This window comes from Stegastes partitus, unplaced genomic scaffold (genome assembly GCF_000690725.1).
Source record: "Stegastes partitus isolate 25-593 unplaced genomic scaffold, Stegastes_partitus-1.0.2 Scaffold398, whole genome shotgun sequence".
NCBI classification, from domain to species: domain Eukaryota; kingdom Metazoa; phylum Chordata; class Actinopteri; family Pomacentridae; genus Stegastes; species Stegastes partitus.
Genome location: NW_007578129.1, coordinates 302,812 through 329,372, shown reverse-complemented (window position 1 = coordinate 329,372; position 26,561 = coordinate 302,812). Strand labels below are relative to the sequence as shown.

At 41.1% G+C, this 26,561-nt stretch overlaps 1 protein-coding gene across 4 annotated transcripts in view; it reads left to right on the top strand.

Moving 5' to 3' along the window:
* Positions 1–26,561, top strand: part of LOC103359811 (polypyrimidine tract-binding protein 1-like) — a 48,145-nt gene that overhangs the window by 17,268 nt on the left and 4,316 nt on the right. For all 4 annotated transcript variants that reach the window (XM_008285348.1, XM_008285346.1, XM_008285347.1 and 1 more), the window contains 11 exons: positions 9,107–9,167; positions 9,865–10,037; positions 12,213–12,359; positions 12,454–12,582; positions 15,981–16,091; positions 16,186–16,363; positions 20,170–20,247; positions 20,797–20,939; positions 22,371–22,404; positions 24,510–24,602; positions 26,261–26,477. In XM_008285348.1, the coding sequence (XP_008283570.1) occupies positions 9,155–9,167; positions 9,865–10,037; positions 12,213–12,359; positions 12,454–12,582; positions 15,981–16,091; positions 16,186–16,363; positions 20,170–20,247; positions 20,797–20,939; positions 22,371–22,404; positions 24,510–24,602; positions 26,261–26,477 (1,316 nt within the window). In that variant the 5' untranslated portion in view covers positions 9,107–9,154. The remainder of the gene's footprint in view (positions 1–9,106; positions 9,168–9,864; positions 10,038–12,212; positions 12,360–12,453; positions 12,583–15,980; positions 16,092–16,185; positions 16,364–20,169; positions 20,248–20,796; positions 20,940–22,370; positions 22,405–24,509; positions 24,603–26,260; positions 26,478–26,561) is intronic.

The following is a 26,561-nucleotide window of genomic DNA, read 5'->3' as shown; positions in this document are numbered from 1 at the left end:
GCAGGGTACAATGAAATCTCAAGACTATTATGGTATTCTGGAGAGAAATGTGCTGCCCAGTGTCAGAAAGCGTGGTCTAGTCACAGGTCATGGGTCTTACAACAGGGTAATGAACCAAAACACACAGCTAAAAACACCCAAGAATGGCTCAGAGGAAAACACTGGACTATTCTGAAGTGGCCTTCTATGAGCCCTGATCTAAATCCTATTTAACATCTGTGGAAGGAGCTGAAACATGCCGTCTGGAGAAGGCACCCTTCAAACCTGAGACAACTGGAGCAGTCGGCTCATGAGGAGTGGGCCAAAATACCTGCTGAGAGCTGCAGAAGTCTCATTGACAGTTACAGAAATCATTTGATTGCAGTGATTGCCTCAAAAGATTGTGCAACAAAATATTAAGTTAAGGGTACCATCATTTTTGTCCAGGCCTGTTTCATGAGTTTATTTTTTTTAAATAATTCTGTTGAACCACAGTTTCAAAGCTATGTCTGATTTTCATTGGTTAATTTTCATAGATTTTTTAATTTATTATTACTTTAGTCAGATTCAAGTTATTTCTGTGATCATTGTGGGTTTTCCTTTCATTAACCAGGGCTACCAACAATTTTGTCCACGTGTGTAGGTTGCTTCTGTAACGTGGTAGGTGTTTTAGGTGTCATTGGCACCACACCTAACCCCCAACCTGGAGGACCAGTTTATGGCTTTTTAACGGCTTTTGTCTGACCTTTAACGTGAAACCTGCGTGACTTGGTTGATCCTACTTGGGGCAAAGCTGCCACTGGTATAGCTCAAGGAGGTCATTGAAGCACACAAGCCCCCCACCACAGCAAGGTAACAGCACAAGTGAAGGAACAGGACAGGTTTACAGCCACATATTTTTTTACTAGAAGAACAAACTATAATCCTAAACCAAGGAATTAAATAATATAATACAGACTGAACAGACTGCTACAGCCAAAGCAGGAAGGAAAGCGGTCCACAAAAAAAGCTATGTAAATGCAAAATTTATCAAGTTTACTGCTCATTATTATGGTGTTAGAGGATTTAAATGAAATTGTAATTTGCCATTTTCATAAATTTTTTTGCTTGGATGTAAATTTAAAAATAGAATTCAAACTGGTAAGTTGGCGTCACAATTATATTGCCAGCCTAAGGCGTTCAGAACAGTGAATTTGCTATGAAATTTCTTGCTGTCAGTGCAGAAAAGTAAGAGACACTGGAGTTGCTTCCTCTGAAAATCCATGTCTCTCATATCTATATTCATCAAAGAAAGGAGCAAGTTTAGGTGTTTTTAAATACTCTTACCTCCCCTCTCACTATCCGCATACCAAACTCTGAATGATGATGCCATTTTCCAAGAGAACTGATTCGTCAATATGTAGTGCATTTGTACATGTTGATCTGTTAAAAACTCGAACATACACTGTTCCAGAGCAGGTTAGGTGTGCAGCACAAGTTACCATGGTGATGTACCCTAGTAAGAGGAGAACCACTGTTGAAGCCCTGAAAACCCAGGGTTAGACCAGAAGTTACTTCGCTAACACCAAATCCTGCTTTGTAGTACAAGACTCTGATAATGATAAATCAAGTGTTATTTTTCCCTTTGGCTTCTTCAGCCTCTAAAGCAAAAGCATAGCCGCCCAGCAAAAGAAAAAATGAGTCGGTCAAGTTGAAAATAAATGATTAAAAAACAAATTCTCTGAAGTACTGAAGATGTACCAAACTGTGAATCTGTCACCATGGATCATACCAAAGGGGGAACTTTATGTATCATCAAATACTTATTTCTAATATTTCTCTTACTAGCAAATTTCTTGAAATCGTTTAAGAAAGGATTTGAAAGGATTCTTATCAGATAAGTCGGTTCAGACCGAGATTCAGATGCAGTATTTTGCTGTCAAACTCCACCACTATCGCAATGTTGGTGTAGTATTTCAGGGTGGACATGTCGGATGTCCCAGCAGCCTCAGCTTACATTCCTCCTCAGTAATCTGTTCGGTATGTGTTCTGCAGCAGACGGGTGAATGCTGCCACTACTGCTGCTGCTGGTTTCAGGACAAAAACTACAATTTGAGAAAAAACCTCATGAATGCTGAGAGCATCTGAAATCTCAATGCAGGATGTGACAGGAGGAGGAGGAGGGAGTGACAGGGTCCTATGATTATCACAGCTCTCTTGTTTCCTCCTCTGGCCTCAGGCAAGTCATTTGAAACCACACTAAGCACTCACACCGCCCTTGTTTGAGGGGCAGACCAGACCCAGAAACAGTTTCAGGTAAAACTACCAAATCTGTAGCTCTAGGTCCACTGGTCTTATTATTCTGGTTTAGAAAATTCTGAGATTCCCTGCTGGTCTCCGAATGCTAAGAATAATCAGTTTATTTCTTCCAGTTGTGAGAAAGTTGTGACTGTATATACAGAATTCATATGAATATTTGGGAGGAAAATACTAGATACTGTATTGCAATGAGGGAGTGTGTGTTTTTTTCTTTTTTTTTACATCCTCATTATTTTTTTATTTGTAGTTCTAACAGAAAATGTAATGTAACATTCTTATGGTGAGCCAGTTTCAAAATGGTTGGTAGTAATTATGAAAAAATAGCAGCAGGCTAAATTATCTAGCTTTCCTTATTTGCTAACATATTCAGTCTTTTAGTCCATTTGTATCGGCAGAACATGAAAAATGTGCCCACAAACATGTAATTCACCACATTTCCAGAATATAATTTCTAATTCAATCTTTTTTTTTTTTTTTTAAACTCCAAAACATAATGGAATTATCTCAGGGCAGGTCAACACCATTAGAGAGAAACCCAACAATTCCTCCTTGAGCAGAAGAAAAAATCTTTTAACAGGAGGAAACCTCCAACAGAACCAGGCTTCGCGAGGGCAGTCATTTTCCTCGGCTGACTGGGACAAGAGGAGAACTCAGAGATAAAAGGTGATCAGTCACAGTCTATGAACAGAGGGCAGGCTGATGAGGTCAGTCAATGTGCAGGTACAGAGGAAGGGATACCTGTAGACAGGTGCAGGCAGAGAGAGTACAAAGCACAAACTACAGGACAGTGAAGACAAACCTAATGACATGAAGTAGTGGTATAAATGTGTGAATGCTCATCCTCAGCAGTTTGGGCCTATAGCAACTTAACTCAGGGTTGATCTAGGCTCATATGCAGCCAACTAAAGGTCATGGCAAAAGTTACTTCTGCGTTGCTTTGCAATAACTTTTTACATTGTTTCTGATCCCTGCGATGGACTTGCGACCTGTCCGGGGTGTCCCCTGCCTTCGCCCTAAGTCGGCTGGGATAGGCTCCAGACCCCCGCGACCCTCGTGAGGATTAAGCGGTGTATAGATAATGGATGGATGGATGGATGGCTGTATGGATGTTTCTGATCCATATGATCAGCTGGTGTGTTGGTTCTTTCCACTTATAGCACTGCCATGGCTTTATTTCAAGCACGTTTACATCAACATAGAGACCTCAGTGGGAGATGTAGGTTTTTAACTCATTGCGCCCAAAGTTGATAGGATTCTGAGACCTTCAGTACAGCCTTGTTTGATTCAGCTAGTTGAGGATATTCCACGTTCTCACATTTAAATGCTCTGTGCTTGTCTTGGCTGTATGTTGAGGATCGATGCCCTGCTTTATGGTGAAATGTCCGATTAGCTTTGAGGCCTCTATTTGAATGTGAATATATATAGAATCCTTCTGTATACATCCTTTTGTTTCAGCAGTGAAATCATCAATAATCGTTAACAGTGTGTCCATTAAAATGGCAGTCATGCTTGGTCAGAGTTCCTCTTTCATTTCTTTACACCAGGGGTCGGCAACTTTAAACACTCAAAGAGCCATTTGGACCCGTTTCCCACGGGAAAAAAAACACCGGGAGCCGCAAAACCCTTTTGACATCTAAAATGAAGATAACACTGCATCGTTTTTACCTTTATGCTATGTATAAAAAAAACCCCAAAACTATAGTGTGTTGCATTTATGAAATCAATGACCTGCTACAGAGAAAACGAAATTTTATTTCTGCAACAAAAACATTTTGAACTCAAAAAAAAGTTAAAGCTGCAAGCAGCATTGGATGGGCCCTCGCACTTCCACGCGTGTCGGACGCGGCGCACGTCGGGGTTGTGGCAGAAATGCGCACTGAGCGTTACCTAACCGTAACCCTAACCACGTATGAAGTTAATACGCTCAACCGGCCAATAAAGGCCAATGCAATTGGAGATCGCATCCTTTCATGTCTCCAGAAGGTGGCCCTGTGACTGTGGATGGATAACGGCATGAGAATGTCATCAGTGCAGGACTCTGATCCAACATGTAAAGTCTGAGGGGCTAGAACAGAAAGACTAAGGACAGTTTCTACCTGAGAGCTGTGACAGCTATCTCCCCCCTCCTCACACACACACATTCTCAGGGCTCTTCCAGACACAGACACCCCTACCATCACCCCTCCCCCACTGACACATACACACACATACACACACACACACACACACACACACACACACACAGAGCACACTAACTACACAGGTGACCCACTACCTCACTCAGCCTTTGTAAAGTTGGGACTTCTGTCTGCAGTTTCGTTGTGTGTACAGAAGCATGATGACAATCAAAAGATTGTGATTGTGACTGAGGCAGAGTGCAGCATGCAGAGGGCAGGGAGACAGCATTTGCTCTTTCATGGCAAAGCTTCAAAGTTCAGATGGCCGCCACGGACACGCCGTGTGACGTAAACTCACAATTTTTGGTACGAGTCATCATCAACATCTGAAGGCTCATATCACCACATTTGAGGTCAATACGGTCAACCGGCTAATAATAGCACATGAAAGTGTAAAACACGTTCTTTCCTATTGCCAGCAGGTGGCGCTATGACTGTGAATGGATGTTGGCATATGGGTTTCATTAGGGCAGGACTGTGATCAAGTATGTAAAGTTTGAGGCAGATTGGAGCATGACAGACAGTGTGTGCCTGTTTGGCAAAATGGCTCTATAACGCCTCCTGCATCAATTTATCCATTAGCCCCCGCAGGACGTTTAACCGGCTTTTACAAAAATTGGTAGGCATATGTAACACATCGGGACACACAAGAAAGCCTCTTGGACCCATACCGTAAACGCAACAGGAAGTCCGCCATTTTGAAATAACTGTGCAATTTCTTGTGATGTTTGTCATTTTCGAGAGCGAACTCCTCCGAGGGGTTAACTCCTACACGCCTCAAATTTGGCCAGCACATACAACAGGGCCTGGTGATTAAAAGTTCTTAAAATGCTCCGCAAAAGTCTGAGGACGTTGCCGTGGCGGCGCTCTGAATTGTGATGATTCGCCATCAAAAAGGAAGCGTGTCTAATGACCCTGTACATGCTCCAATCTGCCTCAAACTTTACATACTTGATCACAGTCCTGCCCTGATGAAACCCATATGCCAATATCAATTCACAGTCATTGTGCCACCTGCTGGCAGTAGGAAAGAACGTGTTTTACACTTTCATGTGCTATTATTAGCCGGTTGACTGTATTGACCTCAAATGCGGTGATATGAGCCTTTAGATGTTGATGATGACTCTGCCTCAGTCACAATCACAATCCTTTATTAAAGCCGCCACCTTGAAAATTTCAACGGAGTCCTGTCGGAAGCACGTTTGGCCGAGAGCTACGCAATTTGGTAGGCATATAGAGCAAGTCGTACTGCTCCAAGTTCTAAAATGCAACACGGCTCAACAGCACCCCTTACAATATTTCAAAAGAGCCCCATCGCGGCTATGTTTCACCTACAACTACGAAATTCACCACACATGTGTAACAACTCGTGACGCACAGAAAAGTCCTAGCATGTTTCTGTGAACCCAACAGGATATCCGCCATGTTGGAAAAACGGCAAGCATGCCGGGCCATTTTTGCTGAAAAATGGTCATTTTTGGCCATTTTCAAAATCGAACTCCTCCTAGGGGGTACGTCGTACCCACCTGAAATTTAGCCAGAGCGCGTTTCCACCACAGCTAACACGCACGCCGCCACGGCTCGCCACTAAACAGGAAGTGGCTCGTAACTAGGCCACACGTGCTCCGATCTGCCCCAAACTCGACACGCCGGATCACAGTCCCGGCCGGAGCACGTTTTCACCACACCCCAACGTGCGCGAAGGCCAACAAGCGTAGGGCGAGGACCCGTCCATCGCCGCTTGCGGCTTTAATTTAGGCTTGTTTTTCTCAGTCAACGTGTTTGTTTTTAAATTTCTCTCTCTTTTTTTTTTTTAACAAGAACCCCAACTTTTGATTTAACGAGAGAGGGGAAAAAAAGCAGCATCTTGAAGCTTCATTATTTCTTCTTCACTCGCACGCTCATGTCTTTACTCCTCTTATTGACAGACAACTTCACCTCAGTCCTAATGGATCATAGGCAGGTGGCTAATGGCCTATGCAAGACATTTTGGATTTGTGCAGTACAGATAAACTTGCCTTGGTTTTTATTTGTGGGTCTGTTGTGTGGAGCCAGGAGCAGCAGCAGATCCTCAGTAATTATATCTGGGCGAGTGGAGTTGTGGTTCAGCTTCTGACAGACTGCTAGCAGAGTCAGTCTTTCAAAACCACTTGTGTGTATGTCGCTGGCCTGAGCTGTGGGTCTTTTGTCTTCCTCTGCAGCCTGAGAGAGGGGTCCGCCTGTTGGTCAGCAGCTGTCAGACAGCAGACAGAGATGGAGATAGAGACAGAAAGGCTGGGTCGGGAGGGTGAGAGGAGGGCAGCGCTCAGGTTTCTACCGTTTTTATTATTCATGTGAGGACCAGTAAAAAGAGCCGAGCTGCTTTGTCTGTAGTCTGCTCAGGTTCCTCTGAGGAGAAAACACTGTGGCAGTGTCTAAACATGTCTAGAACTAGTCTGTGGAAACACGGAAATACATCATAAATGCATTTTAGAGTGGGCTCTATGCAGCGCCCCCTGGTGTGTGGACAGCAGTGACGACAGTTTATTTTTTATTATTATTATTATTATTATTTTTAAACCAGTGAAACAAGGAGCTTATTAACCAACACTAAGATCTGTATCATGCAAGTGCAGGTTTTAGAAATATTAACATCTTCCAAGCTAAAAAATATGTGAAGTCGAAAGTTCTTTTTCTATTTTTATTACATTCAAGTACACATCGTGTTCATTAAATGCTGTTCAAATAAATTCCAACACCAATGTTTTGTAAAACCTTACTACTTTTACAAGTCAGAGATTTGGTGCATGCCACTATATGTAGAATATAAAACAAATGTTAAAATAGTCATGTGTTAGGAAGTTAACTCCTTTGTTATCTTGTTTGTTGAGATGAATCAATTCAATAATTTTTGCCTATACATGCAGTGGTGCGAGTGTCGTCTTCATTTAGAGCCTTTTGTTTATTTACATACAAGTTAATTACCATTGAGTAAATGAATGTAAAATCAGATGGACATACCCCCAAAGCAGCTCCTCTAGAAAGGAGTTGTTTTTAGGTACATGATGAGATCCCAGTTTGAGTGACTCTGCTCCTCTCACTTTCTATAAATGAATAATAGAGTATATTCTTTATTTATAAATTAAACTTTTACTTATCTATCAAACATACCAGGTTTTGTACAGGTTGGTAACAAAAAAAAAATGGTTCAGATGAAAACAGTAATATAATTTGAGAGAAAAGTAATATTAAAAACCAATAAAATAGATTTTTGATATGATGATACATACAATAAAAATACATTTTAAAATATAATGATTAAATTGAAACTAGATAAAACAGAGGACATCAAATTAAAATATTAATAAACAATAAACTAAAGTAATGTCCTGCTCCAGTGAGATTCAGTTTTTTGTGTGAGGACAATTGGATATTTTTTGAACTCTCAAATTTAAACCCTTCTGTCTGTAAGGCTGGAACAAAAAATGTATTTGCAGAGTTATATTTTGAATAAAACTTGTTGTTTAGCACTGTGTATTGAGAGGTTTAGGTTTAAATCTTGCAGTGGGAGATGAAGGGGAGTCTGGATGAATCTGATGTTCATCGTCAGTCTGTCTGTTGAATGAGGCTCAGCCCGTTTGTCTACATCTGGTTTTCATTGAGCGCCACAGAACAGGAATTCCCCCCCAGCTGCCTGCTGGGGGCGAGGGACCGTGTTGTACTGATAGAAGAATTTTCAGAGCAAAGCTGATGTTAGACCTGTGACATAATCTGGGGTCCTCCTGTCAGGTTTCCCGTCATAAAGGACTGTTTCACCATGATTGAAGCATATTGTGTCTTTAGTGACATCTAGTGGCAACAGTGTCACATTACTAGATGTCATACTGTTTGCTGACTGATTCAGGGACCAGATTAGAGCTGAAATAACTGATGCCACAGTAAGTCTACAGTGAGTCCAATAGTCACTGCAGGTCTGAAGACAGACCCCCCTCAATGCTGTCATTGCCCAGTGTTGACTTTTCTACTCTGGCTTCCTGTGCTATTTAGGATTAACTGTAAAATCTTTCAAGCTGCTTTGAAGGCGGTGCACAATTTTGCTTCAGCATGCATCAGTGAAGCTGATTCCTAATAAGTCCCCCAGGCCTCTCATGTCATCAGAGCTAGGTGCTGCAGGTGGGAACTTGTCTCAACTCTTATGGAAAACACACAAGGATGCTTTCTTGCCTCAGTTGGTTGATGTTATTGTTTTGTTTGTTTTTTTCCATGTCTGTATTTTAGGTATGTAAAAGCTATACCATCGTATTTACTGCGATGCACTCTGATTTTAAAAAGTGCTATATTAGGAATGTTGATGATTAATCGTTAATCAATTAATTGCCATTAAGTATTATACTGATTAAAACAATATATAAACCGTTAATACGATAGATGAGTGTCAGGCATGTCAGATGTATCATAGATGTGTAAATGTATTGTAGATTTAGCTGCAGTACCTGGCGAATTCTCTTACTGTTTAATACGGTCATGACCCAAGGAGGTCACTCAATGTATGGGCAGTTCGTTTTGGCATAAAAAAAACCATAGCAATGTAGAAATGAAGTATTTTTAACAGTTTGTGCACCATTTTAAAAGTGGGTGAAGGTGAAACTGATGTTGTGGTGTTTTTGTTTCAGAGAGGATCTGACCAGCTTTTCTCCAGCGTCTCCAACGGCCCGTATATCATGAGCACCACAGGTCAGATGTCATACAGTCACCTGTTGGGGCCAACACCTCAAACTTTTGGTGTGGCAGTACTTAAGGATTTTTCTGGAATTGTCTGATTTACTCCCATGGTTCTTAAAGTCGCATATTTTAATGGAAAATATTTCCTGCCATCCATTTAGTTTTCATACTGGTAAAGAACAGACAGTTCATCTGCAAATGCATCAATTTAAGAGCATCTTAATCATTTAGATATTTTGAAGGTCTTCTTCATGGCCCAAAGCTTTTCTCAGTGTAATTTCCCTTCAACTAAAACACTTGGGTAAATGTGGGACCTTTTGCCATCTACCATTACTTGCATGGACCTTAACATAACTCTTGCCACTTGCTGACAATATTATGATACTTGACATTTTGACATTCAGGTTCAAAATTGTAAAACCAATTTACAGCTCCTACCATTTCCTTTAGAATATTTTTATAGCACATCTGTATGTGATAAATTCATGTTAATGTCATTGGCATGTAAACTGTAAAAAGCAAACTTTGTAATTCATAAAAACTTATTTGTATAAATATGGGTCATAGAATAGATCCTTGTGCTACACTACATTATATAAACTGCTGCATAGGACAATATGACTGATATCTCTTCATTATTGATTCATATAATCAAAATTCTGGTTTGTTACAAACTAGTCTTAAACCTGACATTTCTTCTTGTCCATAGCCAATGGCAACGACAGTAAGAAGTTCAAAGGTGACATAAGAGGTCCCAGCGTACCATCTAGGGTCATCCACATCCGCAAGCTTCCCAACGATATCACGGAGACCGAGGTGATCAGCCTCGGCCTGCCTTTCGGAGACGTCACCAATCTGCTGATGCTCAAAGCCAAAAACCAGGTACAAATGAACTTCTGTGAGCAACTTTAGATTTGGACACAATCGTTTTTTTCAGACATGTGTCCCCCACACACAGAAACCATGAAGTGGTCGTCGTCCAAGTTTCTAAAATCCAGATCTGATGTTTACTAGAACAGGACACTTCCTAAACCTGATCATAACCAGGATATGTATGTCTCTGGAAACACACTGACAAAGATATATTTTGATGAACTGAATCAGGGACATGTCTTGTCCCTTCTGTCCTTAGCTGCTACTTGTCATGTTACCTTATGCCAGTGGTTCTCAAACTTTTTCCGTCAGGCCCCCCTTCGGAGGACAAAAATCTTTCGGGCCCCCCCTCGCCATGAATAGTCATGAAATGAGCCAGTTGAAATTTACTGAAATTAAATATCATGAGCAGTCAAATAGTGCAGCAACAACTTGCTCAGTGATCAGTAAAAGTAACGGGGGGGGGGATAGCCTTCAATTTTGCGGTGGTAGTCTCATCGGTCATTGTTGACACCATATCAAGAGCAGTGAGGAGTATGATATCCCCAGCTATTGTATGTGATTTCTTGCATTTGGCAATTCTGTTACAGGGCTCCAGACTCACTTTTCTCATTGTAGCACTGGTGCTATCAACTTTCTTTGTTGGTTGCACCAGCGAATGATTTGGTCTCCCTACGCCCTTATTTTGGTTGAGCATTGCCACAGCTATTAATGCACCATGCATGCTGATGAATAGCTGTTTTTGCATAACTTAGTTATGTTGCAATGATTTTCAGTGATGCAAGGCTTGATATTTTGTAAAATTATTTAACTTGAAATATATTTATTTTGTCACCAATCCTCTTCTAATATCAGTCATTAACTGGACACAGGATAAACAATTGCTGAAAATGCCCATGGGTAGATGCTACATTTTACCGATGTTCCCTAAACGCCTCACGTGCTGCTCCGGTAGATGCTACATTTTACCGATGTTCCCTAAACGCCTCACATGCTGCTCCGGTAGATGATACCAGGTGTCTGCAGTGCAGCTCCTCTGACAGATGAGCAACCAAACATTAGTTGGAAAACAGTGGAAAGCACGTTCTCACAAATTTGCCCAAGTTGAAAAGTTTTCTATGAGCAGCATTTTTAGCAGAGTTATTTATTCATTTTTTAAAAAATGAACCGGTTTTTCTACGAGCTGAGCACATTTTAAATGTCCATACTACTGGTGATCATGTTTTTAGAAAAACTGTGATCGTAGGGGTGGGAAATATGGCAAAAATATCATATCACGATTTTTTTATTATAAAATCCCGATTTCGATTTTATTGCGATCGTACATGCATTTTTGAGACTAAGTACAGCTGGACCACAGATCACTCGTTGCGAAAAACTGGACGTTCTGAACTTTGCATTCAGTCTTTTCTCTGCATTCAGAGTAGAGCCATGGAGTGGCAGTGTTGAAGTATTTTCGGCTGGGCAGCTTGTACTGCGGGTCAGCTAGTTTGAGCAGGCATTTGAACTCCTCGTTTTCTACTGTCTTGAACGGAACCATATCTTTTGCACTCAGTTGGACGGCTGTGGCTCAGGTGGTAGAGCGGGTTGTCCTCTCATCACAAGGTTGGCGGTTCGATCCCCTGCCCCGCCACAGTCGAAGTGTCCTTGGGCAAGACACTGAACCCGAAGTTGCTTCCAATGGCAGGCTAGCGCCTTGCATGGCAGCTCTGTCGCCATTGGTGTGTGAATGTGTGTGCGGAAGGGTGAATGAGAAACATTGTAAAGCGCTTTGAATGCTGCAAAGGTAGAAAAGCGCTATATAAGTGCAGACCATAAAAGGTAACTGCTTCTGTTACCTCTTTCCACTGCTTGCTTTCCTTCTCATACGGAGCACCTTTATCAAATGCCTGTGTTAACGTTGTCTGTTTGGGTCCAGCTGCTGCCTGTGGCTGCAGTGCTGCTGGCAGTCCTGTCGCTGTTTGGCTCTCTGTTTGGCGCCACCACTTTGAGAAACACTGGCATAGAGGATCCAGATCCAGATAATCCAGATTGTCCGACAGGCCAGCATCATCTTTTTTGGCACATCTTTACTTGTCAATTGATAGTGAACAGAGATTTTGTTTTAATTTTTGTTGTCAGTACGCCCTGCTAGTTGAGGACTGCCCTATGCTAAACTGTCTTCTGTCCCATGTCTCAATTCAGGCCTTCTTAGAGATGAACTCAGAGGAGGCAGCTCAGAGCATGGTGAGTTATTACTCAACTGTGATGCCCATTATCAGGCATCACCCGGTCTACGTCCAGTTCTCCAACCACAAGGAGCTTAAAACTGACAACTCTCCCAACCAGGAGGTAATACACACAACTGTTAGCATCTATTAGCATGTATGCGGCCCTCATCTTCTGTCAGCACCTGTTCATCCTCCATCCCTCCGTCCTGTCACAGAGGGCCCAGGCAGCTCTTCGGGCGCTCAGTACATCTCATGTGGACACAACGGTGCCTGCTCCAAGCACAGTGCTGAGGGTGGTGGTGGAGAACTTGGTCTACCCCGTCACCCTGGATGCCCTCTGCCAGGTAACTTCAATAGAACACGCAAGTCAGCAACAGCACAATGTCAATATGCGCCTATCACTGTTAGCAATGAGCAATGATGTAGAATCGCAGTGTCTGTCGTATAACTGAAAACATCCATCCATCCATTATCTATACACCGCTTAGTCCTCACTAGGGTCACGGGAGGGCTGGAGCCTATCCCAGCTGACTTGGGGCAAAGGCACGGGATACCCTGGACAGGTTGGCAGTCTATCGCAGGGCTACACTTAGAGACAGACAACCAAGCACACTCACATTCACACATACGGAATAGGTTCTCCGGAGAGAACCCACCTTGCACATGGAGAACATGCAAACACCACGCAGAAGATCCCGGTGTCTTCACCAGGACGAGAAGCGGCAACCTTCTTGCTGCGAGGAAACGGTTCTAATCACCGAGCCACCTTGCAGCCCGCTGAAAACATTGTTGTCCATAATGCAACATACAGGGAGTACAGAAATATTAGGCAAGTTTTATTTTTGAGGATTAATTTTATTATTGAACAACAACCATGCTCTTAATTAACCCAAAACACTCATTAATATCAAAGCTGAATATTTTTGGAAGTTGGAGCAGGGCTTTTTTTAGTTTTAGCTATTTTAGGAGGATATCTGTGTGTGCAGGTGACTATTACTGTGCATAATTATTAGGCAACTTAACAAAAAGCAACTATATACCCATTTCAATTATTTATTTTCACCAGGGAAACCAATATAACAGCTCAACAATCACAAATATACATTTCTGACATTCAAAAACAAAACAAAAACAAATCAGTGACCAATATAGCCACCTTTCTTTGCAAGGACACTCAAAAGCCTGCCATCCATGGATTCTGTCAGTGTTTTGATCTGTTCACGATCAACATTGCGTGCAGCAGCAACCACAGCCTCCCAGACACGGTTCAGAGAGGTGTACTGTTTTCCCTCCTTGTAAATCTGACATTTGATGAGGGACCACAGGTTCTCTATGGGGTTCAGATCAGGTGAACAAGGAGGCCATGTCATTAATTTTTCTTCTTGTAGACCCTTTCTTGCCAGCCACGCTGTGGAGTACTTAGATGCGTGTGATGGAGCATTGTCCTGCATGAAAATCATGTTTTTCTTGAAGGATGCCGACTTCTTCCTGTACCACTGCTTGAAGAAGGTGTCTTCCAGAAACTGGCAGTAGGACTGGGAGTTGAGCTTGACTCCATCCTCAACCCGAAAAGGCCCCACAAGCTCATCTTTGATGATACCAGCCCATACCAGTACCCCACCTCCACCTTGCTGGCGTCTGAGTCGGATTGGAGCTCTCTGCCCTTTACCGATCCAGCCACAGGCCCATCCATCTGGCCCATCAAGACTCACTCTCATTTCATCAGTCCATAAAACCTTAGAAAAATCAGTCTTGAGATATTTCTTGGCCCAGTCTAGACGTTTCAGCTTGTGTGTCTTGTTCAGTGGTGGTCGTTTTTCAGCCACACATGACATCAACCACTGAAACTAAAGGAAAATTCAGGATTTTCCAAAAATTCATAAAACTTGAACTGTGACTATATAAAAAACCGTAGCAGATATCACTACGAAAAGTCATAGTACACCACTTCTGATTGAGACGCACATTTTGATATGCAGTTTGTATGGGTTTTCTCAAAGCTGTGAACATCGTTGTGGAAGAATCTATACAAAAAAGCCTGAGGAATAGTAATAAGTGTGCTTCCAAGCTTATGTATTGGCACTCTTATCTATATAATGGTGAAGATTAACCCACAACAAGCTTGGCTGCTGCCAAACTGCAAGACCTCAACATGTGCTAAGGGCTGCTCTGTCCTTTCTAGTTTGGGTAATGTTTGTATGACACCAATCCAGGCATATTTTAAAGGATCGTGTGGGCTAAAATACAACTGATCAAAGTTTAATCTTTTCAGTTTTTCTTGAACTCCTTAGCTGTGCACTTTTGCAGGTGCTCGACTTTACTTAAACATTATTGGTCCACACACTGATTCTTGCTAATAAAATATATGAAGTTGCTTAGCTTACCAAATCTTTTATTAAAAAAATAAAATTGACAATTGTTTTATCAATAATAAAGGCCAGCCAGGAGACAAAGGTTGATTTTGAATTTAACCACTTTACTTTAAATTTAACCACTTATCAAGGTACAAAGAACATTTTTCGCATTAACACAAAGATGAAAAATACATATAGATAAATACATTTGCACACACAAATAAAAATGAATTAGGATAAAGGAATGACCTAACCTTAATGGCCGTTTGCATCCGTTATATTAAAGTAAAACTGAACATTTTGTTGAACAGTTTTCTTGTTGCTTATGTTGCTGGAACATATTACTATTGTTGTGTCACCCAGGCCTTGTTGAACATGACAAACATGGCTGATGGCAGCTCCATTGATAACTTGCTAAAGAAACAAATTCGCCTGGACAGTTGCTGGCTTGTGTGTCTGCAGTCTGAACTCTGCCAAAGATTTTTTATGAGGTAAAGATGCATCACTCTGTGAAACTGCTGTGCCTATGAGGAGTCACACTCTCCAATTTCAGCTTTTGATCAAACCAAGTCAACAGTGGAAATTGATCAGATTAATAGTGGTGGATCAGGACCTTCAGTATTTAATCAAGTAGCTTGTTAGAAATGTACTTAATTTAATATGTGTCTGACACAAATAAAACTACAGTTGGGAGGGTGACACTGTAAGATCAAGCCAAGACGTAATCAGAAAGTTCTTGGACTCATCGTGGTGAGCATGCCACAGTTAGGCACGTGAAATGTGCAAGCAGCAACTGTCAGAAGTCAGCAGATTGTGCTGTCAACATCAGGAACTGCGTTACACTTGATTTTGAGATACCAGGTGCGTATTTCTCCATGGACCTTTAACTGGAGCAGAGACAAACATATTCTTTGTCAGTCAGCAGCCAGGATAATCCAACCTTCAGGGGAAAAACAGTTTTCACAGTGAAGGAGTCTACAGTCTGAAACTGTGAAATTTCTTGAACAGGAGAAGGCATGTCAGGTCAAGAGCATCGGCAGCATGCTTGATGTGTTGTTGATTCCCCTGGAATCCATTCCCCACCCATTTCAAGCATTTCAGAAGGACTGGGCAATTGTATGTTGCTGCAGATGAAGACTACTACAACGAGGATTGTGGCCAAACATGCAGTTTAAAAAAAAATTTAAAATACAGTCGTGTTACTCTATGTTATTTTGAGACAGAAAACTAGATGTCCAGTGTATCCCTCAGATTTCTTACACTATTTATTCTTGAGCACAACAGAATAATGCCTTCAAAAGCACTTGAGCAGAAACCGTTCCGGATTTTAGAAAGTATGCTTTTTTTATGTAATTGACTAAACCCTGCTTCTTTTTTATGGCTCTCAGATCTTTTCAAAGTTCGGCACTGTGCTGAGGATCATCGTCTTCACTAAAAACAGTCAGTTCCAGGCTCTTCTGCAATATCCAGATGGTGCATCAGCCCAGGCAGCAAAACTGGTGAGCATCAGATATTAATAAATGCCTCCTAGTACTCTGCTCACTCACTGTAAACGGTACACTGATGAGGAGTGTTGGTACTGTTTTGTTGTAGTCTCTGGATGGACAGAACATCTACAATGGCTGCTGCACTCTGAGGATCAGCTTCTCTAAACTCACCAGCCTCAACGTCAAATACAACAACGAGAAGAGCCGAGACTTCACCAGACCTGACCTGCCCACGGGAGATAACCAGCCCGCCATGGAGCACCCGGCCATGGCTACAGCCTTCAGTAAGACCCAGCCACAATGACACAGTAACCAAGGAAGACGTGAAGAACAATTGAAACACATGACACAGGCACAGGCAACGTACACAGCAGGCTGGCTTCATTCATCCATAAGTTCTATCAAATTAAGAGACATATTTTTAGATTATTTTTAGATTTTAGATTGTCTCTACATTTTGATGTGTTAAGTGTGTATAAAACCTGACAACTTGACGAAAAAGAGAGGAAAGCAAGCAGGAAAAGCAGATGATGATGAAGGAAGGAACCTTCCCTGTAATTCATGTAGAATACAAAAGTGGAGGAGTTTAAGGAGGACCACATGAATCCAAAAGGTATTATTACGCTAAATTAGAGTCAAAAACTCCCAAGTGTCTCAGATTGTTTAAAGCTTGTATTACCTAAGAAATATGAAAAATAAGTGAAAATATCCTCAGGAAGACTCATGTTTTGACGTCTAAACTAAGCTTGTAGCCCACACTATGAGGAAGTTGGTGGAAGGCAAAAAATGTTTAGAAGCTGGAATTAGAATAGAGTGTAGAACATTTAATTTAGGCTTGACACTGGGCACAAGCATTTCAAATAACATACAAATTCCTTGAAGTTGCTTACTCAATTGAGAGTGTCTTTGTTTTACTGTGTAGGTTAAGGTGGTTATCAGTCATTACTATACTTATGAAGACGGGCCGTGGTACTGCCTGTTTTAATGTCTTTTCCTCAACCAAGTATAAGGGAAAAGTAACATTAGTCTGTCCTGGTATAAACAGGTGTAAGCATTTAAGAGAAATAAATACTGTTGTGACTTGACATTCGGACCCTTTACAATCCAAAAACCTTGCTGTCCGACAGGTTTTTAGGAAAAACGAATGGAACCCATAAAAAATAGCCATAACATACCGACAGCCTTGGATTCCGACATGTTTTATGTCACAAATAAGGATAACGGCGTATTAACTGACTTAACAATCCAACAGATTCACTTACCTTTGGTGTCACTCAACGAGCCTGTGCACAAGCGCACCGGTCAATTGGGCATGAAATCCAGCGATGCACAGTGTTCTGACAATACACTAGTCCCACTCATTGAGTGAGTTTGACCAACTAATGAAGTCGGTTTGCATGAGCTTGTTAGTAAACAACTCTACATGTGTGGAAGACAGGAACGATAGGTTTTGTGCTTTGAAATTCTTTGAAGTATTAAACAATGTGACATATTTTGACACCTGAACAAGTCTATGAACCTCTATATACTGCAGGTATATCGGGCTTATTAATCATAGAAACAAATTGATTTGATACTGTCACATGCCAGACATCATATAATTGCATCTACCAAGTTTTCACCAGCGTTCAAGAAGGCACACACCACGTCATGCACTGTCAGGGAGTGACTGACCAAGCGAAAACAGACAGGGATAACCGTAACGGTGAAAAAAGCTCTGTGTCAGTACATTACAGTGAATACAGTGTATTTGTATATATGAAATTAAAAAATACATGTGGTTCATGACTAGTCTTTTATTTTGTTTCATATAAATCATAACAATGTCATATACATAGATAGTTTATTATAGCAACTATAAACAATAAATATTAACAACAAATTACCCTTTAAGCATCAAGCCCTCCTTGTATCTTGACCTCTGTCTTGACAATCCGACAGCCTTGCTATCCAACATAAAAGAAGGTATTACATTTAGTGTCGGATTATCAAGTCACGACTGTATATGTATACATTAATGTTGCCATGGCTATTTGTTTACATTTTGGACTTGACATGTGGTGTCTCATTTACCTGCTGCACAGTGCCATGGATTCACCAGCTTTTTTTGCTGCTATGCTTGTTGAATTCACATGAAACTGAAACGATGCCAACCTGAGACAGACTTAAAAATACTGTTTTTGTGCCTGATGTCAATAGCTGTTTGGACTGTAAAATTTGATGACATAAACTGAAAGTCTGCCAGGGCAATTTACGCATCAAAGCAGTTCTTGAAATACTGGACCCCTGCTGGAGGATTTGGATGTTTTGTTACTTTAACGCATACAGTTGTTAAAATGCACATGTATAGTAGGGCTGGACGATATGGACCAAAAGCCATATCTCAATGAATTTAGGCTGAATATCGATATATGATATTATCCGATAGTTTTTCCACAAAGTAAGAGAGAATGTACAGTCAAAGTCAAAGCCAAATATAACATGTCACAAGTAGTTTTATTGAAACCGGCAATTTCAATGAAAAGTTACAAAATGAAATGAATAAATAGTAAAATAATACAACAGGTTTCCTTCACCTGGTTTATGAATACATACTCAGCTGTTCAAATAACAATAGAATGTAAACATAGATACTGTATAGCAAAGAGAGAAAAACTATAGTTTATCATAATAACTAAATATATGTTACATTGATATCTTTCTTATACAGTCTATGGTGCAGAGACCTCCAGGGGTCCATTTCACAAAGCAGGTTCAACAAACTCTGGGTCTAATCCTGAACTCTGAGTTGATCTACTCTGAGATAGGAAACGCTGAGTTTCCGGTTCCAGAACAGCGGATTTGAGTTAGTTTAATCAACTCGGAGTAGTTTCACCTGGAGTTAAGTGCGAGTACCACAACTATAAAAAGCCAGCATCAATGGAGCCCCGATTTGACTAGTCACCATGGCAACGGGGAAGCAGAGGGCTGTGTTTTTCACCCCACTAGAATGGGAAATCTTAATGCATTCATACGGCGAGTTTGAACACGCTTTTAAAAAGAAGTGCAACACCGCTGCAGCTGCAAAACAGAGGGAGATGGCGTGGAGAACATTGCTGCTCGGGTCAGTGTGTAAGTTTAAATGTCGTCCTTTGCAATCACAATAATATTACAGGGGAAAACTGGTTGAATGGTAGCCTATTAATTTATTTCATTTAGGTGCAATCCCGTGGGGGAGCAGCTTAAGATGAAATATAAAAACATTGTTCAAGTCTGGGGTTGCAGCACAATGTCATTAACAGAATATAATTTAAAATTAATTTAACAGATCTCTACATCATTCACCTGCAATCCCGTGGAACTCCTCCTTGATGGCTCTGACAGGTTTATTGTACAGGGAAAACGGCAAAGATGGGTAAAAGCCGTTTCAGGGCGAGGCATACTTCTCTGACCACCCTGCATACAGTTGCCTTACTCAAGTGCTCTGCATCTCCGACATTGCACAAAAAACTTCCATTTGCAATGAAACGCTGCGCAACACACAATATCTGCTTGGATGTGGACGCATGACGACGGTTGGTAATGCTGCACACGTGAGGACGGATTAGGTTGTATGTAGCTGAAGGACTGTGACACGAAACGGTACCGCTCAAAAAGATAACTGTCTGGAAATGCTAGAACATCTATGTCTGACAGCCATCTCCCGACGAATATTTAATTGTCTGGGCAGTAATGCTGCCACAGGATTGTTATCAAAAGGACATGCCATGTTAGTGAAAAAAGTCGCCCTTCCCAGCCCCGGCTTAGGGCGAAGGCAGGGGACACCCTGGACAGGTCGCCAGTCTATCACAGGACTACACTTAGAGACAGACAATCAAGCACACTCACATTCACACCTTAGGACAATTTAGAATCACCAATTAACCTCAACATGATTTTGGACCTTGTGGGAGAACATGCAAACTCCACGCAGAAAGATCCCGGTGCCCCATTTAAAATTCTCTCGATATATTTTTTATATCGCTATATCGCCCAGCCCTAATTTATAGGATGTTCTCAGTGAGGTTATTGGCCCCTTACTTGAAACACAGGTGTTCTTTCTTTTTTGCAGCACCAGGTATCATCTCAGCTGCACCATATGCAGGAGCGGCTCACGCTTTTCCACCGGCCTTTACCATCCAGCCTACAGGTGGGTCTCATCTGGAGAGATTCAGTCTCACCTGAAGGGACATGTAGAGACAGATGTCCATCACAGATACTGCCTACTGACAGCCAAGTGTAAAAGTCACTTTGTAGAGGAACTTTCAAGTGGTCATATCATTGATCAGAAATGCAGACTGACTATACGATGACTTATACTTTTGAGAAATCCTGATTTATCCTGCAGAACATATAGAATCATAATTTTCAACATTTGAATCCACAGAAATGACTAACGTGACATAAACAGCAGTTCTATGTATTTATAATTTATGAAATAAAATGAATATTCCTTAAGTTCAAAGATGATACTTCTTTTTCTTCAGAATAATATTAGTCGGACATATTCGTCTTTTTTGTATTTAAGGCTGCAAGTAGAACTTAATTATGTTATCAATTCATCTGCAGATTTTTTGATTGATTAATCATTTAGTCAGTAAAACTCTAGAAAACAGAGAGAAGTGGTTTGTGTCAGTAGTTTGCATCAGGCGTGTCCTGCAGTTTTTAGAGTGTTATTTACTCATGCCACCTCTCCCAGTGTCCTCCCCTTACCCAGGCCTGACGGTCCCCGCTCTGCCTGGAACCTTGGCCTCTCTGTCCCTCCCTGGGGCCACCAGGCTGGGATTCGCCCCCATCCCTGCCGGACACTGTGTCCTGCTGGTCAGCAACCTTAACCCCGAGGTGAGTCAGACTCTCTGTCTTCATGGAATCTGATAATCTGTCAATCTAACCTTCTCATGGTGTGACCTGCGCTGTTTAGTACCTGACTGTGGCTTTGGAATACCCGACATCTCATGCAAAGATTTCACGTTTATTATGTACTTATTTGTATTCTGAAGCATCACGCAGACAGGACATGCATTATATTACATTAGAGTGAAGTATAGTTATTCAGTTCTTCCAACAGCAGATGCACTGGATAAGTTGTAGCCCACTGTAGCTTGTATTTGTTTATGAAATCCTGCTACGACTTTCTGGCTAAAATACGAAAACAAGAAAAAACTTTGTAACAGGGCTAGATTACTTTCATTATGTGTTTGAGTATAGTCGCACATCTGCTGCTATAAAAACACCTGTGCAGTTTATCACCTTGGCCTATTATGAATTGTTAGCAAGAGGCTGCTTAAATGCTGCGGTGGGCTATGTTTGCATGGCTCTCACTCTTGTGCCACTGATGTTCACAACCAAATGAGTGAGTTCAGCATGCAACCAGTTACATACACAATGGCAGTTGAACAATGCTGGCATTTAGCTTTCAATGTGGTGTACCCAGAATCATAGTTTAATGACAGTGGAGATTCTTCAAACGCTCTGGTCTGTGTTTGCCATACCTATGAGGCTGCGTTGTGCGGATGGGCTGAACTTAACATGTACTCCTTTGCTAAAGTTGCCAGGGGAAGACGCAGAGTTTTAATTTGAGTTTACACACACAAAAAAAGACTCACTCACGCAGTGGCTGTATTTGTTGGGTGCACATGCGTGCTGAAACGAAAGGTTCATGTTGAAAGTCTTTGGTTCAAATATGTGTAACACCTCTACAAGGGACATTTAAATTTTCCACCGCTATAATATTAATTAGAGATGTTAGTGGTCAGAGTTGTTACAGAGATGCGGGTCTCAATCTGATAGAAAGTTCATGCTCCACCCTTCATGTCCAGGTACTAGAGTCCATCTGAAAATGTTTCTCTATGAATTATTTCCACAACATGCAGTTTGGCCTCCCATTTCTTCTTTTCTTCTTTCAGACATTAATGACATTTTGCTCTCACTGATGTTTTTATTGTTGTGCCTCACCTTCTGACTTCCTGTCATGTATTTTTTAATGCCTTCATTTTAAACTCTGTTGTCATGAGATACCCCCCCCCCCCCCACACACACACACACACACTCACACACTTGTACACACACTTGTGCATTTGTGTGTGAAAATGTTCATATTGACATTACCTGACCCCTCCTTTACAAAGGTAATTAACCTTCTGATTGACCCCTCCCCTGTCTTTTTTTCCCCTTTTAATTTGTTGCCATGGAAACGCCTTGGACCCCCACCTGTCCTGCCCTCCCACCTTTACCTGTCCTGTCCCTCCGCTGCCTTCTCTGCTGTCTTTAAAGAGAGTTGCGCCCCACTGCCTCTTTATTCTCTTCGGTATGTTGCCACTAGCTTCTTATTTTGAATTATCAGTACCACCTAGTTGTTTTGATTTTTTTAATTTCAAGTTTCTGTTTGTTTTTCCTCTTTTTCATTTGTTTTTTGCCATGAAAAAATGAGTGTCTGTTGGTTTTGTCAGATTTTGTGTGGTGATTGAGTTTATTCACAATATTTGCAGCTTTTTCTCAGTGGTTTTCATGCAAATGAAAGTCTGATAATAAGTAATGTAAAACGTTCGAACTCTAATATCTATGTATACGTTAGTGAGAGTAGAAAGAAGCTTTAGAGCTCCATTAATCTATTACATGTTAAAAAAGTGTAAATAGAATCTAAAGGAAAATCTGAAGTGTCAGCAATAGTTTGCAAGATTCCAAAACTAGAGTCAGTTGAAAGTTCAGCCTCTGCTTCCCTGTAGCTTTGTAAAATAATGTACACTAAGCTACATTAAAGCAGTTTGCAGCATTGCGCGTGACATTATTTCTTCACGTAGGGTTGAGTACTGTAGCCCAAACGAATAGTAGCTCTAAGAAGAATGTTACACACAAGTGTGGTGATGGTTTTCCAAAGATCTGCTGCAGCTTGATCCTGGAGGTTTTAATATCCTGAATGGCAGACAGGCTGGAGTTTCTTTATCTCATTCACAACATATGCTGTTCTGTTCTTTAACAATTATTTATAGGAATCGTTATAAAAGCAGTCATCACATTTATATGACATTTTGATATCAGCCAATGCATCATTGGTTTTTACACAGCTAATGGGGCTGCTCATGATCTCTTTTAAAGCTGCAACAGTTAGTCGATAATGACCAGCAACTGTTATAAGTTATTTTATGGTCATTTTTAAAGTACAAATCTCAATCTCAGTGCCAGCTCAGCATTTGTAAGGATTTCCTGCCTTTCTTAGTGTTATTTTATAAGAAATTCAATATTTTGTTATATTTTGGACTGTGGGACAAAAAAAAAAAAAGGACAAGGAATTATCGAAATTGAAAAGCTGAAGGAGTCCCAGCGTCCTCCAGTGTGCCCTATGGATTGCTTAGACTAACTGAGCAGCACAAACTGAATGCCCTTCATCTCCACTAGTTTGGGGTGAGGATAGAAATCTCAGAGATATACATAGTGTTTCTGCCAAAGCAGAACGAGTTTAGTTCTGGTTCCTAACCTTTATTTATTCTGAGTATGTACACCAAAAATGTTTGCAACTTAAAAACTTGGTACTTGTTGGTAGCCAGAAAATGTCAGGACAAGAAGTCAGAAACATGATGTTGTCATTACTGAGTGCGTCTTATTTATGGTGGAAAAACAATGAAAATGTCTGTGAATAAAAACATTTTGCATACCATTAATCTTGCACATATTTGTCTCCATCTGTGCAACATCTGTGACTCCCGATAATTCATTGGATTAAAGTAAATATTTTAAATAAAATCCTTGTGAGCCTTATCAAACAGACGTCAGCCCAAACAGTTTCAAATTTAAATGTAAAATATAATGTTCAGACTGGAATGTTTAGCGAACTTTGAGGAGCTGCATTTATTGTGTGTTTAATTATTTTAATGAGTCTCAGTTTTTGAGTTTGCATGCGGGGTTCCTTTCAGTTTGCATGTCTTCAGTGCTGAATCAGCTGCTCTTGGTTTTTTAGTCAATTCCCATAATTCATAACTCCTATACGGTGTAATATGGCATTTTTAATTTTCTCTGACCCTTACCCTTAATTTCCTCACTTGCATTTCCTGTGTATAACCATTCAGGAATTCCTGCCTTCTAAATTAAATTCACAAATTTGTTAGTGATGGCACTTTCTGATGGCAGCATCTCACTGCTGCACTCCCTTCACCTCCAGAGTTTAACATCCAGCACCTTGACAGAGGTTATTTGGTAGTCCATCCCTGTTTTCAGTTAATTTTCCTCCACATAAGTTTTACTTGACCAATAAGACCAAGGGTCAGTGGCTTGGCAGGCTGGAGTCAGACCAGTTTCATGCACAGCTTCTTGTCGGGTTTAATGGGTGTAGTTTTATGTGTAGACAATTGCATTTGAATGACTTTCTGTGTAACAAGGATGTAACTTGTTCCTCTTTATTTCTGACTGTGTGTTAAGGTGTTTATGGTGATGTGATGAGAGTGAAGATTCTGTTCAACAAGAAGGAAAACGCTCTGGTTCAGATGTCTGACAGCACACAGGCTCAGCTAGGTAACCTGCTCAGTGTGGTCCTCAGGTTCTTGCTCTGCCACAACCAAAGTGTTTACAAGTAGAACTCCTGATACATGGTTCTTTTTAACAGGTCTAGAAATATTAAAAACGTGCTTTTCCTGAGCATTTGATTTGTACATCGTACACACCAATTCAAAACATTGTGATCACCTACATGGTGGTTCTTCATGTGCCACCAAAACTGCACCAACCCACTGGATACTACCAGACCTTGGATGGTGCCCTGTGATGTCGGGCTCCAGCACAGATACCACACGGCATACTTTGGCAGTCGTCCTGTAAGCTGGGAGTTGAGGTTTGGAGCCTCCTTTAATTAGACTTGCTCTAGCACATCTCCCAACACCCTGTGGCTGTATGTTGCTCGTCCCTCCTCAGACCACTGTTGTTCGGGACTCACTGGTGATGTCTAAGAATACCTTTTAAGCATTGTTATTTCAAAGTGGCTCAGACCTTTTTACCTGTCCATTTAGCCTACATACAACATGTTCAATAAGGGAATTGTCTGCCTATTGAATTTCAGACTTTGATATGCAACGTTCTTACTGCATTTAGAATGCCAGCAATTTCCCTCTTCTGCTATCTCTGTGTTACTCTTTTTTTTTTCCTGCAGGAAACAGCAACAACCTCAGAGCAGCACTTGAGCACACTTAAAATTTACTTTTTGCAGAGGTGCAATTAGTCAAGCCACTTTAGTCACAGTGTTCATGTCCCTCAATGCAAATGTTCTACCAAAACAATCCCACCCATTACCATTCTGAGGAAACATCCAAGTCACATCCTTTGTTTTGCCTCACCCACTACGACTTTGATTAGTTTAATGAAATACAAACAGGCCTAAATGTTTTTCCTCCTGTAGCAGAATGTGTGCAGCCACATTATGTTCTACAAAATAGGCTGGCAATGCGAGACTACAAGATAGAAACATTAGTCACTTCCTTAGTGAGTGCTCATAGTGTTTTGACTCATCAGTGTTGTGTTATGGTGCTGTCCTAAGTTCTAATCTGATGCATTTAGTCCCCCTCCCTCTCTGCTATCTGCTTTCAGATGATGGCAAAAAAAGTCCCTGAAAAGTATGTCTGTAAAATCTATAAGGTTTCTCAGATGTTGATAGCAAGAATTGCTAGTTGGAGATCTTAACTCAATTTTTATTTAATTGGGATTTTTACCTTTGTGATTGTGAATGAATTGTCATGAACTGCTGGTCATGTTAGCAGCTAAAAAGGTACATGGCAGCTTCTGGGTGCTGTCCCAATCCTGAAAGTGTTGTTCATTTTTCTATTTATTAACTTTAAAGTTGATGGAGCCATGAAGTGATTTTCAATCCTATTCACAAAGTGACGGAGATATTTGAAATATTGTATAGTGAGGTCAGGTCAAGGATAGCCATCTTCTTCCTGAAGTCCTTTAGGGCTAGCTGAAAGCAAACTGACGGAGGAGAACAGCAGCAGGGCAGCATGTTATGCTACTGTTAGTGTGCAATATTTTTGAAATGGTGAGATGATTTAAATCGTGATATTATGACAGAGAAAGATAGATGATTTTTTTCTTTTAAGATTCTGTCATAGCAGTTTTATAGAAGATTGGTCCTTGTCAAGCAAGAAGGATGTCAGCAGTATCTCTACTCATGTGGTTTGCAGCCATGAGTCACCTGAATGGCCAGCGACTGCATGGAAAGCCTCTGCGCATCACCCTGTCCAAACACACCAGTGTCCAACTTCCTCGTGAAGGCCATGAGGACCAGGGCCTGACCAAAGACTACAGTAACTCTCCTCTGCACCGCTTCAAGAAGCCTGGGTCCAAAAACTACTCCAACATTTTCCCTCCTTCTGCCACCTTGCACCTCTCCAACATCCCGTAAGTCATTTCACTGCTGGAATATGAACTGAAATATGAACTATAGCCAGCGTATGGTTCAAAGCTATTTCACTCTCTCTCTCC